The sequence below is a fragment of the Hesperophylax consimilis genome, chromosome 13 (genome assembly GCF_061612785.1).
Source record: "Hesperophylax consimilis isolate HC1 chromosome 13, BYU_Hcon_1.0, whole genome shotgun sequence".
NCBI lineage: Eukaryota > Metazoa > Arthropoda > Insecta > Trichoptera > Limnephilidae > Hesperophylax > Hesperophylax consimilis.
Window position 1 is genome coordinate 25727748 of NC_142848.1, and position 16316 is coordinate 25744063.

The following is a 16316-nucleotide window of genomic DNA, read 5'->3' on the forward strand; positions in this document are numbered from 1 at the left end:
GTGGCATATCGTCTTACTCAAACATTCTACTAGACAAGCAACACAGAGGTTCTCAAAGGTTGTGGCAAATACTTGCAATGGGAGAAAACACAGGTCAAAGAAAGCACAGTTAGAACCAAAGCCAATTCTTAATTTTCCATAAATGGTTATTTTTTTTTTCTGTAAAAAAATTCAAATTACGTTTACTGATAAATAAATAAGTTTAAAAAAAATTAATGTAAAATCAAAATGAAGATATTGACTGCTTTATATGTGATTGTTAAGTCCTTGGAGTGGAAATCTGAAAGAAAGCAATTTTATTACCGCCAGTGTTTTATGTGGAAATCAATCTTAATATCATTCATCTGAAAAAGAGCAATTTTATTGCCGCCAGTATTTTATGTGGAAGTCAATCTTAAAATCATTCATCTGAAAAAGAGCAATTTTATTGCCGCCAGTATTTTATGTGGAAGTCAATCTTAAAATCATTCATCTGAAAAAGAGCAATTTTATTGCCGCCAGTATTTTATGTGGAAGTCAATCTTAAAATCATTCATCTGAAAAATAAATTTTATTACCGCCAGTATTTTATGCGCAAGATTTTATTGTCATAACTTATTTGTTTTTTTCAAAGTGCTCTTCTAATAAATTGTATTGTCTTACCAGATAATATGTTTCCATAGAATAGCTAGTTATATTCAGAGAAATGATTTTTAAAAACGAATCATTAAGGAAATGCTGGCGTAAGAGGTTAAAATCATCTCTGAGAATTAGTTTGTTACATGCACCATAATAATATAATCATTTATGGATAAATAAAAAAGTACTTCATTAAATTTAAATTTTATTGTGTCATTATTAAAACGTATGAACATATTATGACAGATACAATGGTTTAAAGTGCATCTATAATAATTAAGATGACCGCGATCTTATGAGAATATCACTTGCCAGTAGGCTCTTTATTTCATCCAAAACCCAGCAACTGAGGATAACTTCATAACTTACTGTTTCTGTTTCAACCAAAATAATCACTACTAAATTTTATTCTTACATAAACACACACCTTCGATGGGTCCTCACATTGATGGAGTTTGCACTAGATGGGACCTTCATACAAAGAATGTTACCCAAATCAAAACCTTCCTTCCACGCTATTTCAGTGACAAATTCAGACAACAATAATTGAAGGGTTCACTGTAAGATAGAGAACAGGTTACGCTTTGTAGTAAATGGAGTTAAAAATACAGAATAGTACACGCTTTTTAATAGTCCCAACTGCCCGTTTTGAGCCAGCAGAGCTATCGCAGCCCAAATTGGGATATGTTGTGAGGTTGAAGAGAGTGGGGGAGAGGAAAGTTTAGATATACATACTTGGATATTCAGATCTGGTTACCAAACACGGGAAAAGTCATTTCAAGCAATGTTTCGAATCTTGGATTGTGGTCTTTGAGCAGGGCAATATTAAGACTATCTACCACCCTGGTTAGGTACAGGAATGCAATATAAGGTATTCAAAAGTAAACTAAACTTTGTGGCAAGGATGAAGAAAAATTTATGAAGAAAAACAACGATATTATGATTAACGGTTCCTGTGGTTGAGGGTTTAAATTCAATAGCAAGGAAATTTTATTTTATTAATTTATGTTATCTCACAATTTAATAATTTCAAATAAAATGTAGTGTATTTGCATCATGTTCCAGCGTGGAATATAGACTCTGTATCACTCTTATGTAAAACCAACAATATGAATATCCAGGTACTTCCCCACCCGCCTCTTCCCATCTCTTTTCTCTCCCCAATACCTTCAGACCCTCAACGCGTCCAACTTGGGGATGTAATAATCACACTGGCTCCAGACGGTTTGGAGCAGTTGGGACTCCTGTGCGGTATTCATGTAAAAAAAAGACAAAGAATTGAAAACTCAATAAAAGTGGGGTTGATACTCTCTTACTCCAAGCCCTGCACATCAATATAATCTGGTGTGCATTCTAATAATAATTCTAATAGGTGTCATTTTTGGTACAGAAAGGCCAAACTTGTGGATTCTCCATCAATGGTTGCTAATGTTCAATTTTTAGTGGGTATATATTGAACATCCCAAAAGAAAACACATCAAACATTCACAAAATGATATTTTCAATGAATTTTGCAAAAATATGTCTTTTGTGTAGCTTCAATATATATTTTCCTAGTACTTTTAATATTAATATTTTAACGATTATAGTTATATTACGATACAATCATTGTACTTTCAACGTGTAAAAAAGATACAATAATGTCTCAAAATAATAAAAAAATAATCAGAATCAACAATCTGTTTGAATTTTTTTAATATTAACTCGACACAATTGCCCCTCGGGGCAATCATTTCCCGCAGGGCCAATGTCACCTTTTGGGATGCTGTGTAGAGTATATATTATCTTGTATCTCCTAAAGAGACCAACAGATTGAATATCCAATTGCTGATAGTAGCGGGCAGTACGATGTGGCCTGAGACGAGAACACCATATAACATATTTATTTCAATGGAGATAATATTAAGGTCGGGTTTTCCAGTTTCAACTCAAATCTTCAGCATAACCCGCAGATGGTTCATTTTAGTCACTTTTTATCTCAATTAGTAGTTGCCATTATTTGTCTATTTAGACAATTATACAAATAAAAACTTTTAAAAGCAGTTAACCGTCATTTAGATTAAATAAATGAATAGATTAGATCCAGAATATGCAAAAAAATATAAAGTCCTGATTTAAGCTAAAAAATGAATAATTTTGAGCTGATAGAATAACTGAAAAAAACCAGGCCTTAATGACAGTAGAAATAAAGGAATATAAAAACATTCAGGATTGAAAATGTTCCTATTCATATTACATGTTGATAACAGCTATTTTAAAGTCACAAGTAATAAACATAAATTTTATAATTAGTAATTGTTTTGTTTGACATTATTATTTAAAGCTTTAAGGTCTTATTTGAAAAGTATTTTGTCATTTAAAAAGTCCGTTGTAAATTTAAAAAACAGTCTGACAAATCATTGGCTCGTTAATTTGAACATTTATAAGTGAAGTTTTATGTAAATTTTAAATGTAAACATAAAAAAAATGTTATATAGTGTAAAGGCAGTATCAGCATTCTACATTAACATTATCAACTCTATTCAGTATTTTGAAAATGTCTTACAGCATCTTCGATTAATGTTTTTTTGATTAAGTGTTTTGCAATAAGAATATAAAATGCTATAATTTATTATCAAATCACTGATTTTTAACACATACAAAAGCAATTATAACTTCCTAAGTATATTAAAAATATTATAACGACAAATTGATATTACAAACAATTATTGTTTTAGAAAGAATGTTTGTTGAACATTTCTTACTTGAATCTAGAAATCGTTAAAGCATTTAATCCGTACACGCATAAGCCAATTTCCTGGAGCTAAAATAACCAAATGAACTTTATTAACGTGGATTTTTTGTGAATGCTGCACAAGAGTCCCACAACTGTTCGGAGGAAATGGTACTATAGCATGACCAATTGGGTTACGTTAGAGAAATAGATGAGGAAGAAGGCTGGGAAATACCTGGGCGATTCGGATTTGATCGTGTAAGATGATCTTTCACCAGGATGATACTGAGGGTATCAACCACTCCGTTCAGGAAATCCGGTGAGACATGGGAGATAGCACATTGGGCCTATGGCCTAGTGCTAGTGCTTACAGGATACGCAGACTATATCAGTATCAATAAATATATTAAATAAAAAGTATGAGGTCTTGCAATCTTTGCGGATCTCCACATTTCTCACACGATCATACATGATTTTACCACACATAATTCTCAGGAATCTCATTTCAACAGCGTTCAGTCTACTTTCATCCTTTCTCTGCCAGTTCCATGACTCACTTCCATACATCAGGTAGGTACCAGCACTCCATTGTGGACTGCCAACTTTGCTTCTTTGGACAATTTTTTGTTAGCGCCAACTGGGTTCAGTCCTCCATTAATGGAGTTACCTGCATTTATCCTTCTTTCAATATCTCTGTCAGCCTTCCCATCTCTTGTAAACATACTTCCTAAATACACAAACTCATCCACCTGTTCCAAGTATTCCTCATTCACAACAATATTGCACACTGTTTTCGTACTCTCTCTTTCAAAGACTTCGTTCATCCTAGACACATTCCCACATAAAAAGTTTTAATGCTTGAAATTTTGTGTTTCCAATCCTTTAAAGACTGATTTTAAAAATTGGCTCGATCTATATCACATATAGAGTTTTCCGACTTCTTAAGAGAGTTTCACTGTATTTCTTTTAAAAATACGGACTAGACACTAGACGGTAATTCCTTAGAGGTGATTGATTGATGTTACAATTGGAAGTTAAATGAGCTCTACTGAGATCTGAGGTGGGTGGAAATACGTAACACACAATTAAAGTTTATTTTACAGAGCTACAGTCATTGTCATAGGTCTATTTCAATAATTTTTCATTTTATATATATATATCTTTTGAAGCTGGATTATTACCGCTCTTTGATTGGACTTTGTATGGCTTATGCGATGACGGATTAGTAGCGACGGTAATCGACGACGAATACAGATAAGTACGGCGTTAAAACCATAACAAGTCATTACTATACATATTATTGCAACTAGATAAGTGTAAAAAGTAATCATCAAGATAGAATACACTGGATCCAGCCTCCGCTATGCACTATTTTAATAAAAATGGGTTAAATAGTTTTTTATCAATAACCTTGGCAATATATTCAATTTGTCAATTGATAATAACAAACCGTATGTCTTTTTTGCAGTTTTTGTAGTGGTACATATTGTCATTTAGGGTGCGATACTGTGAATGTGACAATTTTTTCTAAAACAATTTTAAAGCCATTCGATTAGTAATATTTTTTGTGTGTTGTTCATCTACAGAATGGAGTATATTTGTTAAAATGTTATTTTTTTTAACAATACTAATACCACGTATGTGATTTCCAAAGATATTACCACATATGTGTTGTTGTCTCATGTCGCTTATGCAGTATGGCACGCCTAATGATGATATACCATGTAATTATTTACCTAAAATAAAAAAGATTTTATGTTGTCAGATAAATTTATTATCATGCATGATAGCTGTTTCGCCTTCGTCAGTTACAGTAACCTGGACTATGGCAATAACAAAATGTATACTATAATAGTGTTTTTGAAGGCCAATCGAGTGTATTCTAAGCCAATGCAAGCAATCATTGTCTTCCCGTCAACTTGTACAAAACTATTTCGCTGTTTGACAGTTTGAACATTCAACTTGCAAAGCAGCGAGGTCACAAACCTTAGCAGACACACAGATTTACAAATTTACTTATGCAGGCAGTCAGGAACTAGAGAATGAACGAGTGGCTAAAAGATAAACAAATCTTATTCGCACTGGTACATAGAACCATATATTAGAAACAAAGGGAGATTGGCAATGAAGCGTGCTGACTGTCGCCAAGCTGCAACCAAACTCCATGGAGTATCAAACACTTGCATTGCATGCAGCTTCATGCTCATTATGACCCATCTCCCTTGTTTCTATTATATATGGGTAGAACTGATATTTTATACAGAAAGGATGCCCCCATATGCATAGATAAGTTTCTAGTACCGCGCTTAGAGCCTTAAGTACTCAAATGATTGTAATTACATAATTTTGGCATTTGTTGAACCATTAAATTACAATTTCTACAACTTCTAAGTAACAATGTCGAGATCTTCAATTGATCTGTAAGTTCATACGGGATTTTCCAATAATTAATTATCATTATAAATACAATAATAATCATTACTCTACTTATGATATGTTGACCAAAATATATTTTTACTATTTTGTTGCCGAAAATGTATCATTAGAAGGAGTGTGTGTGGTGCTTTATTTGACTTTACATAATAAGAAATAATCCGCATTAACATTGATCCAAATCAAATTGAATGTGATCCAAATCAAACTAAATGTGTTTAAACTCAACGACACAAATCCTGCTTCTTTTAATGCTCACATGTCGTATGTTACCAGAAAAAGATGAATATAATACAGTAGACGTCGATTAACAGCTTAATGTGATCAATTTTATACTCAAACAAATGTATGGATATTTTTTCACATTCTAGAATCAAATTTGTCAGTTAATAAATGTTTATTAGGCTATAGTTTATTATAAGCGTATCAAGAAAGTGTAGAAAAAGGAGCATGTTGTCATTGTTTATGGTAACACCAAGATGATTCCAAGGAAGAAGGATGTAACATTGAAAAAGCACTATGATCCAAGTGAATATTTGTCACACCAACATTAAAGAGTATTTAGAAAATTAATGCCACTTCCTCGAAGGAGATGATTCCATATTACGTTCAAGGAAATTTAATATTCGATTTTTTTAACACTTTGCGAGATAATTGCATGGTAAATAATTGCATAATTAATAAAAAATAAAAAATGTACATGATATATCAAAGAAGACATTTATTAGACAAAATAAATAAGATTAAAAAAATAAAACATTAAAAACTCTTGTAAATAGCAAAAAAAGAAAAATTTGTGTTGCCATAGAACCTAACGAAAAAAAATTGTACCAATTTAATAAATTTCAAAATTTTCTTGACAGGCTGAAAACGTAATCAATTTTAAAATTAGGAATTTCGTCACATTCTACAACCAAATCAATGGTTTTATGGTTTAAAACGCATAAAGAGTACATAAGCTTTAGTATAAAGACTGTCTATTTATTAAATGAACCCATGAAACTGAAAATATTTACCAAAACAAAATATTACCACGCTAATCAACGCCTACCGTAAAGTTAAGATACTGTTAGGTAAATTTCAGTTCAAAAAAGCACAAAATATGCAAAATAGAATAGAAATAGACTTAGAGATATAAAGATTTTAGATCGAAATTATAAATCCTAATAGTATTATTGCAAATTTTAATTAGATTACTTTTAAATATTCATTAATTTACATACTAAAGGTTAGGTTAAGTTCTCAGAGATTTGGAAATTGAGGATGGACCAGGAGCAATTGAAGACTAGAAGCTAGAAGGAGGAAGATTTGTTATGAGGAGATCAAAATATTAGTGATGCAACGATTCTCACCATTTCAAACAATAAACTGTTTTCCTTTCATTACCATTAAATTACCATTTTTAAATCAATAAGGAACTCCAGTAAAAATTTTACGGTTCAAAAAATATATACTCATATACACTGTATGTATATTAATTTAATCTTAAATAAAAATGTAAATGTTTGTTTGTTCAAAATCTTAAGTCTCCCAAAGATCTTCAACGATTGCTTTGAATTTTTTACACAGCTTTGCATTAAATGTCACCTGTGACCGGTAAAAACGTGCTTTTTTTACAACAGCGCCTTCTGTTGGACATAAAAGCAACACGCGCTATTTTTTCTCTATCAATCTACATAGACAGACTGAGCCACAGCAAAGTGGCAGGGTACAGCTAGTAATAAATAATTATAAGCAGAATGAATGAATCGTTACATAAAAATGATTAAAACCATAAGAGATATAAACGTTCTGCGATTGGTAGGCGTGTTCTGACGGAACTTAGACCGCTCCCTCACTGCGGAGTCGGTTGGTCGGCTACGTGCAATGAAATGCGGGAAATTTGCTAATTATTTATGTTGGAATTAGCTGATTTCACACCGTCGACAACAGATTCACTACCAACTCCGCCATTTGACAGATTTAAAATGTTTTTAAAAACTCTACACACTGGCGTGTGCGTCAATATAACTTTCATTACTATCGGCGCAAATTTTTTGACTATCTACATTGGTTTTAAAGTTAAAACGTGAGAAATATGAGTGACTTCTAGACCCGTCGGAGTTTTCCAAACCTTCACTGTCCAAGGCTAGCAGTGAACATGATAACCGAGAAAACCTAGGTACGTATGACGTCACATGTACCTTGCCGATTCCAAGCGGGCTTTGAAAAATTCAAACTTTGAAAATTATTTAAATTATGAAAATGACAATAATAAAATAAAAACTGGGATTCAAAATAGAAGGTGAATATTAAAATTGACTGGAGTTCCTCATTATCAGATTGCCGTCATAAATTTTTTTGTGCATTATTGTAGTCGACATTGAAGATTTAAAAGTGTTTCATGTTCTTTTAATATTTGCAAACTGCATTTATGTGGTATGTTCTTGATGGCTTAAATCTTAAGGTGCGGTATGCCGATATATGGCGATGATACTTTATGTCCTTTGATTGCGGCGCATCCATAAATAGGCCAGGCCATAGAATCTACCGGTACGGAACTTGGTCACCATGCGGGGAACACCTGCTTATTCGACAGAGTCATAAAAATAATTAATTTTACTTCATTAAACTACGGATTATTGACACTTCTTGTACAATAAACAATAAAAGCACTTACAGAGTTAAAAATATAAGATGTGTTTTTTAAATATTTATTCTTTCGATGTAAAAGTTAAAATTTCACTTGCAAATTTTAATCACCAACAGGAACATGTCACATTTCAGCACTTACGTTGTTACACTTGCTGTATGATATGTAAAAAGGTACTCATCGTATAAAGGACATTACTAGTGATTGTATTTCAAAAACGAGATCCTGAGGGACACATCGCCCTTGATTCAATTTTTCATATAAACAGCGCTATACAAATTATCTAATAATTATTATTATTATGGGATAGATAGATGTGAAGCATCTTGGAAGTGATTTGTCATATCCTGCAGCTAGGATTGAAATCGTAATCGTTGCATCATTAAAAATATCAATAGTTTTATCATTTCATTTAGGGACACTAAAAACAAATGGAATGTCGACACATCAAAAACAAAGAGTTCAAACATTCAGCACCTCTGGAAACATCTATAATCATTATTTAGTATGACAGTCCTGGAGAGAATGGCCGCAGTTCGCACAGATCATGACTGGAATTCCTTCCCTACTACTCCGCTTTACAGTACCTAGTTAGTGAAATATTAAAGCGTTTGCCCTTTGAGCTTTGAGAGAGGCCACTCGAGACAATTTTCACACACACCAAGGTGATTGGTTTTGTTATGAACTGGACAAAACGAGAAATTTTAAATTGCTTATATTCTTATCAGAGATTGCTTGGGACACTTACATAAGTTTAAGTGGGTGTAAATAAGAAACAAACAAAACTATGAGTATAAAAATAAAGTAGGTAGGTACTTTAGTATTATGAAATATATTTTTTCGTAAGAACAAATGATTCAACATAGTACAATATGAATTGAATTACTCATTGTTTTACTAAGATTAAAAGATTTTGCATATTTTTGACCGATCCGGTTTCACCCACAAAGCTGCCATTAGGGGAACAAACCATCGCACATTAGCGGGGCTTGGGTGGACATGGCCTTTCAGTGATTTGCGAACAAATGAATCCAACAGTCTGCAACTCACATTGCAGTATTAGTATTTAAGTCTTGAAAAATTAAATCTGATTACAAACAAGACGTCTGTCTGTCTTTGTGGGGTTCAAAAAAGTGTTCAGTTTGTTTACACAAACTGAATAATTTAGTTGGACACTTTTACAATTGCGTCATAATTTACTCACCGCAGTAAACAATCATGTGAACGCCTTTGCGTCGATAAACATTTCGATTTTATAATTTGAGTTTTACTAAACTGTTTGTATTAGGCTGAATAAGCTTCAAATGATGAAAAATAAGACTAAACTGTGGAATGTAATGCGATATTTGTGATTGTTCTCTATACCGCTTCCATTTTTACTACATTTGAATGCACAGGAAACCATAATTGCTGCATTATTCTGTAAAATGAGCGCTAGACGATAGTCAACATACGAATGACGATACGGTTTATTCAAGGAATGCGTGAACCCCGCTGGCCAAATAGTTTGTCATGTCGTTTGACTCTCGCCGTCGAAACGGTACACAGATTTTAGTTTTAGGACAGGTCTATTTATTCTGAAATCAGTGGATTTCACCACACTATGGAGTTTACAATTCACCACGAATGAACAGTGTCAAAAATAGAAAGAGAAAGAAGAGATATTAATATTTTATTCATGTCTTTAACCGATGCTTTTAATTTAAAGTTTAACGTCAATTTTATAAGAACAATGATTGAAATGTATGATTCGTTAACAGATAACCACGGGATAATAGCGAATTATGAATATTCACACAAATGGTACATTTGGTTATAATACAAAATTAGAGGAGCTATGAGTTGTAATAATGTAAAATATACAGTCCAAAGGATATACATCATATATCTGCCACAACAATATAATAACAATGGCGTCTTAATTATTACACGCTAGATTTCCTCACCGAAAGCTAAATTATTTTATTCAAGTCACTATCGTTTGTTTATTTTAAGGCTACACTTTGGCAAAAAAGAAAAATTGTCAAAGTAACAAGACCATTTAGAATAACTTGCTGTATGCATAGAAATGGCACCTTTAATGCGATGCAAGCTTAACAGCTTACATTTAAGTGCCTCTCTTTTAATTGCGATGTGATTTTTGCATCTGCCACAAAATAAACTTCAATTCTATAAATTACTCTGGTTTGAGTATGCCCAGAATAGAATTGGATAGGAAAGATTCTCACGAGTAGGAGAAATGTTTGTTTCCATGCTGTGCAGTAAACTGACAAAACTTAGGCCAAATTAAGTTAATTCATTCAACACTCTATTAATCAATTAAAAAATTAGGTACAAAAACCATAAGAACCAAAAAAAAATCAGTTCAGTAATGCAAAAAAAAGAGTATTATTCCCATAGGCCATTTTTGTAGCAGATGCTAATAAGCAAGTTCAAAAATAATTTGAATGTTAAGTAACAATGACACAGCTGAAACACACACCTAGGAGTGAGAACCCACCTATCCAGAATCCAAATAAACTTCACAACATTATCTAGCTTGGCGGTGACACCGTACTAAATTTACAAAACATAAACACAATAATAATTATCAGTATCCGCGGGGGACAAGTTGGTTATCAACGTCGTTGCATTCATCATTTAACTTTTACTAGTGTCGATTGCCGGTTAATTTTTTTTTTAATTTTAGTACCGTTCGGCAGTCAACTACAAACATTAACTAATGTCATTCGCTGATAATACCATCACATCAACACAAAATTTCACTAGTGTCATTTGTCGGTTAATTTTAAATATCCGCTAGTGTCAATTGCCCAAACCTAATACCAACTCATTAAAAGTTAAATATTCACTAGCATCATTGGCGGGTAAACTTTTAATTTCCACTAGTGTCAAATGCCAGACCTAATTCCATTGCAACAACCTTTAACCTTTCACTAGTTACCCTAAACATTCACTAGTGTCATTTGCCAAACCTAACAGCAACTTGGAGAAGTGTCAGTTGCCGGTCAACGTAAAACTGTCAAACTGTCACTATCGTCGCCGGGGGTAAGAATTCCCTGACCAGGGGATCAGCCGAAGTACGGTCAGTGCGAGTCCAATTGTTTTATGATATGCGGTGAACTGTTCAACTGTCACTGGCGGCGAGCATTACCTCAGCGGCAGCTCAGACGAGGGAATGTGGTTGGTTTCGGCAGCGACGCTGTGATCAGCTGTACTGCTGTTGGTGCTGATGGAGGTCTGTAGGACCGGTTGCTTTGGTTGGGTCAGCCGGTTCTTGAGAGGGTTGACATACTCCCAACCTTCATTGTCTGTTGTTTTGAAAAGCTGAAATGAAAGGAAGGTCTTTGATTTATTGTTGTTGCATTTCTGGGAATTTCAAAATCAATCTTTATGTCAGATTGATTCCAGCTGAAAAGTGAACACAAAATAAATGTGTCATGTAAACAAATTGAATGGCATAATCAAAACATTTTGAAAATTAAAATATCTGTTTTGGAAACATTTGAATAATGTTGGAAACTAACTTCCATATCCACTTGAGTGATTTTTGCCATATTTTGCCAAGTTTGCAAAAACCTTTTTTTATTTATTTATGCAGTACTGCAGTAAGCAGTTTAATATCTTTCCATATTGATATTTTGAGGAAAAATATTAATTAAATTTTAAAGCAGATTTAAATTTATTTTTATATTGTAATAACTTAATGAGTAAAACCTCAAATTATAATATTTAATCATCAAAGACAATGTTAACGACTCCCAAATGAAAAATATGAAACAGAAAAGACAAAAAAAGATTCAACGCATATAGAAATTGAACCCAGGGCCCCTTCCTTGCCGGGGAAGGAAGAGGTCCTGGGTTCAAATCCTAGATGCGACTGAATCTTTGATAAACTTGTTGAATTCCGACTTACACAAAAATTTTAAAATAGCACTTGGTTTCAACATAATTACTACAACAAGCTGGAACTTTAAAGCATCTTTTACCATCTCCCCCAAACATAAATAGTCATTTAAGTCGCAGAAAGATGTAAAAAAAAAAAGTATCATCTGCGAAACAGCTGGAGTCTGATTTTATTATAGTATGTAGATCTGCGATGTACAAAATAAACAGAACTGAATCCAGAACTGATCCCTGAGGGACACCACTGGTCATATTTAGCTTAGTTGACAGTTGGTTGCCAATTCTTTCTTATAGTTTTCTATCAGTGAGAAGGATTTGATCCATTTGAGAAATCGTTCTCTTATGTCTAGAAATTAAAGTTTAGCCAACAGTCTATTGGTTGGAACAGTATCGAAGGTTTTCACAAAGTCAAGATATATGAAAAAATATGGGATGAAAGGTGAAACACAGGTGGATTGTTTCTGTATTAATATTCGGAGGTATGATTCTTGGAAAGAGAGCAGCCGAATCCAAAACTGAAAGCCCGGAAATATGTATCGCTCAAGACCCTTTTATTAAAATATGCTATCGCTCAAGTGGTTAAGATGGTATTTTGATTTATCACTCCAACAAGACGTCCCCAAGCTTTCCTGTACTGTGCTAATTCAAAATCGTCAGTCCTTTGCAGGGCCAGTCTAACCTGGCACAACCTATTCAGTTGTTCTCCCAGCTTAGTGTGGGGCAGCCAACTAATACAAAGCGTAAAAAACATTATTTTCACTTACGACAGTCTCCCACGCCGAGCTGCTGGCCTCTCTCTGTCTTACGGCATCCCTCTGCATCTGTTCCACCTTGCACTTGGCTCGCGTGGCTGCCTCAATATCCTCTGCGCGAAGCCCCGCTGTCACTTCGCGCCAGACTCGGCGTGATTCGTTGACGGCTTGCGACTCAATCGGGCGCACAAGCTTGCGTTCGGCGCGCATTAATGAGGCGTCGAATAGCACTTCAGTGCGCTGGAATTGACAAAATTATATCAATTCTTTAGCATAACAAAAGTTAGATGTGAGTTCTAAGCCAAAAGGGAAAACAGTGACCAAAAAAAAATTTTTAAAACACTTTTCTTTTTTTTATGTAAGTACTATAAAGGTGTACCAAATCCTCCCGACCGTCCGGTGGGACTAAGACATCCCCAAATGAGGTATGCTGTGAGGCTGAAAGAGCAGATCGGGGAAGAAGACGAGAAAGAGGAAAGTGGGAAATAACCGCCGTTGCCGATAGGCATAATAAAAAAAACTAATTATTGCAGATTATATACTAATTAATAACATAAACATTATCTGGTAAAACAATACAATTTAAAAAAAAAAAACAAAAATTCACAAAAAACAAGTAAGTTATTACAAAAATAGAATCAGCTGGCGGACAGTGAAAAATTTGTGTCAGCACACCAAGAGTTAAATCTAGCAGATTACTTCCTCACCGAAGACACTGAAAGATTGATATTAAACATGGAATCAGACACAGCAAAAGTTGAAGCAGCAATGACTTGAGGAATAAAACTGGGATAAACAACCCTTCTATGAAGACTGTGATGGGTCACAGTGGGGCTAAAGTAAAAAAGCTAAGGCCAATACATGGTTGAACTCACCCCCGTTTCCGTCCACTTCATCTCCATACGGGAGTTCCACTCGCCCGAGCAGGTGAGGAAGGGGCGCCGGTCGCCGGGACCAAACAGTTCGCAAGACACGCGGTGCTTGCGGCCCCCGTAGAACGGCTTCGTCAGGAACTCGATGGTGGCTTTGTGCTCGGTAGCGGCGCATTCAACCGTCACAGTGCCGCCTAGTTCTATCCACGGCACTGTAAGGATGGATCTGGAAAATAGAAGGTTTTTTGGTAATCGCTGTCTTTTATAATTGTCAGTGTGAGGACAGCCAGATTAGAATCAAAGATGATCAAGAAAGCAGAGTAGTAGAGATGGTAGAGTCGAAAAATCAAAATTAAAGGGTTAATCGGGTAGTCGAGGGGTAAGGCTCTCGACTAGCAAGCCAGAGGTCGCGGGTTCAAATCCCGGCATAGACAAGTAAATTTTATTGTATCAATTGTGTTGTATCCTAATTTACTCAATTCAAATATTATATAGCATACTTGCGGTACATTCCAGAGTGGAAGATACTCTCAGTATCGCCTTGGTGTAAGACTACCATTCAAAATTGAAACATTGCTTGAAATGGCTTTGGCCGTGTTTGGTCACCAGATCTGAATAGCCAGGTACATCACCACCTTCCTTTTTCCCCGTCTCCTACTTCTCCCCACCACCTTCAGCCTCACAACATACCCAAATTGGGGATTCCATAGTCTCACCGGCTCCAGATGGTTGGGAGCAGTTGGGACTCTTGTGCGGTTTCACCTTAATTAAATTTAAAAAAGACACGCTGTGCAAGCGGGTTCCCTACAGAGCATCAAACTAACTCATGATACAATAAAATGATATCCAAATGCCTAAAAACCTTGCAATTTTTCAAGGACATGTTTCAAATGTTGTGAAGTCCAAATTTTAGTACATAAGTAGTATTTATATTGTTACAGTCTTATTAATTAGATTCATACACGCCCGTTCAACTTTGGTGTGGTAAATCCGGCCCAGAGCTTGGTTTAATACCGTTTTAACCAAACACACACCAAGGTAATAAGTCAAGTTTTTCACTATACTGACCTTAGGCGCAGCGTAATATTTACACCACCTGGCTGTTATAGTGTGTAGGTTTAAAAAAAGGAGTTAAATACTAGATATAATTTTATAACAAAAAAATAACTTTAAAAGTACAGTATGTGACTAACTTACTGAGAAGCGTTAATGATGATATACTGCAAAAACAACTCCAGGGGCCGGACCCCTGTATTTGCAGTTTTGAAGAATCAGTCAAAGTGTCCACTTTATACATTTATGTTTCACATTACAAAATAATTTTTTTTTAAATTTTAATATTTTTTTTGTTAATGTATCACAAAAAAAGGTAAAAAAAAAAATTCAGTATTAGCTCTATTGGTTTAGTTGACCCTTGGTATGTCATTCTCTCGCAGGTAAAATGCCAATCGCCCGCAGTATGCTGGCTGACACTATTTTCGTAATAACTTTGTTATTTTTGCAAAATAATGTTTTTGTAAATTGTACCATCACCAGACAATCCGTTTCTACAGGATAGCTATTTATAAGAGAAATGGTTTTTTTTTCTTTCTAATGTTACAAAAAATATTGTGTAATGAAGACATTGTGTAATGAAGACATTGTGTAATGAAGAATATTGTGTAATGAAGATATTGTGTAAAGAAGAATATTGTGTAATGAAAAATATTGTGTAATGAAGAATATCGTTAATGAAAAATATTGTGTAATGAAGATAAAATGAAAATGAGAATGTTCTTGAGTTCAATTGTATTTTCCATCTAAATATGCATTATTTAAAATAATAATAAGTCACATAAGGCTTCCATGTAAATGAAAACAGTATTATGACTTTTGAAAATTGGAATTATGACATTTGACACAAAATTTTGCGACGCGCTTTTCGCAGATAGTATAAATATATTTACAAGTGACGAAACGACAAGATAGAATAATATTAAGATTCATTATTCCTTGCCGAGTGATAAAATATGTTTAAGTATACTAGGAGCACTTTTTAAGGTACAAAATACTATAAAATCGAAGCAAGTGCCGTGAGCTACTAGCAAATCTACGGTGGATTCGCAGGCAAGTGACGGGTAAAAATGTCAAAAATCCAGTGGATTTCTTGGCACACTAAAAGTTAAAGACAAAAATAAAAATGTTACTTTATGATGTATGGTATTGTCTACATGTTGGCTCTAACCGAAATTTCATTTTATTGGAAGATTTTTATTTATTAGAATTCAATGATTTTCAAGGGACAGTAAAAATATCTATAAATATCTATATAATATAAATATCTTATCCACTCGAGTGAAGTTTGCAAAAACGTTTTGCAAACGTCACTCGATTATAATTTATAATTGATT

At 34.1% G+C, this 16316-nt stretch overlaps 1 protein-coding gene across 2 annotated transcripts in view; it reads right to left on the reverse strand.

Annotated features, from left to right (window-relative positions):
• Positions 1-806: 806 nt before the first annotated feature.
• The window catches only part of LOC149418670 (oxysterol-binding protein-related protein 9), a 250556-nt gene continuing 235046 nt past the window's right edge, over positions 807-16316 (reverse strand). For both annotated transcript variants that reach the window (XM_089638914.1, XM_089638916.1), the window contains 3 exons: positions 13930-14152; positions 13067-13294; positions 807-11723 (listed from right to left, as the gene is read on the reverse strand). In XM_089638914.1, coding sequence (XP_089495040.1) covers positions 11547-11723; positions 13067-13294; positions 13930-14152 — 628 coding nt within the window. In that variant the 3' untranslated portion in view covers positions 807-11546. The remainder of the gene's footprint in view (positions 11724-13066; positions 13295-13929; positions 14153-16316) is intronic.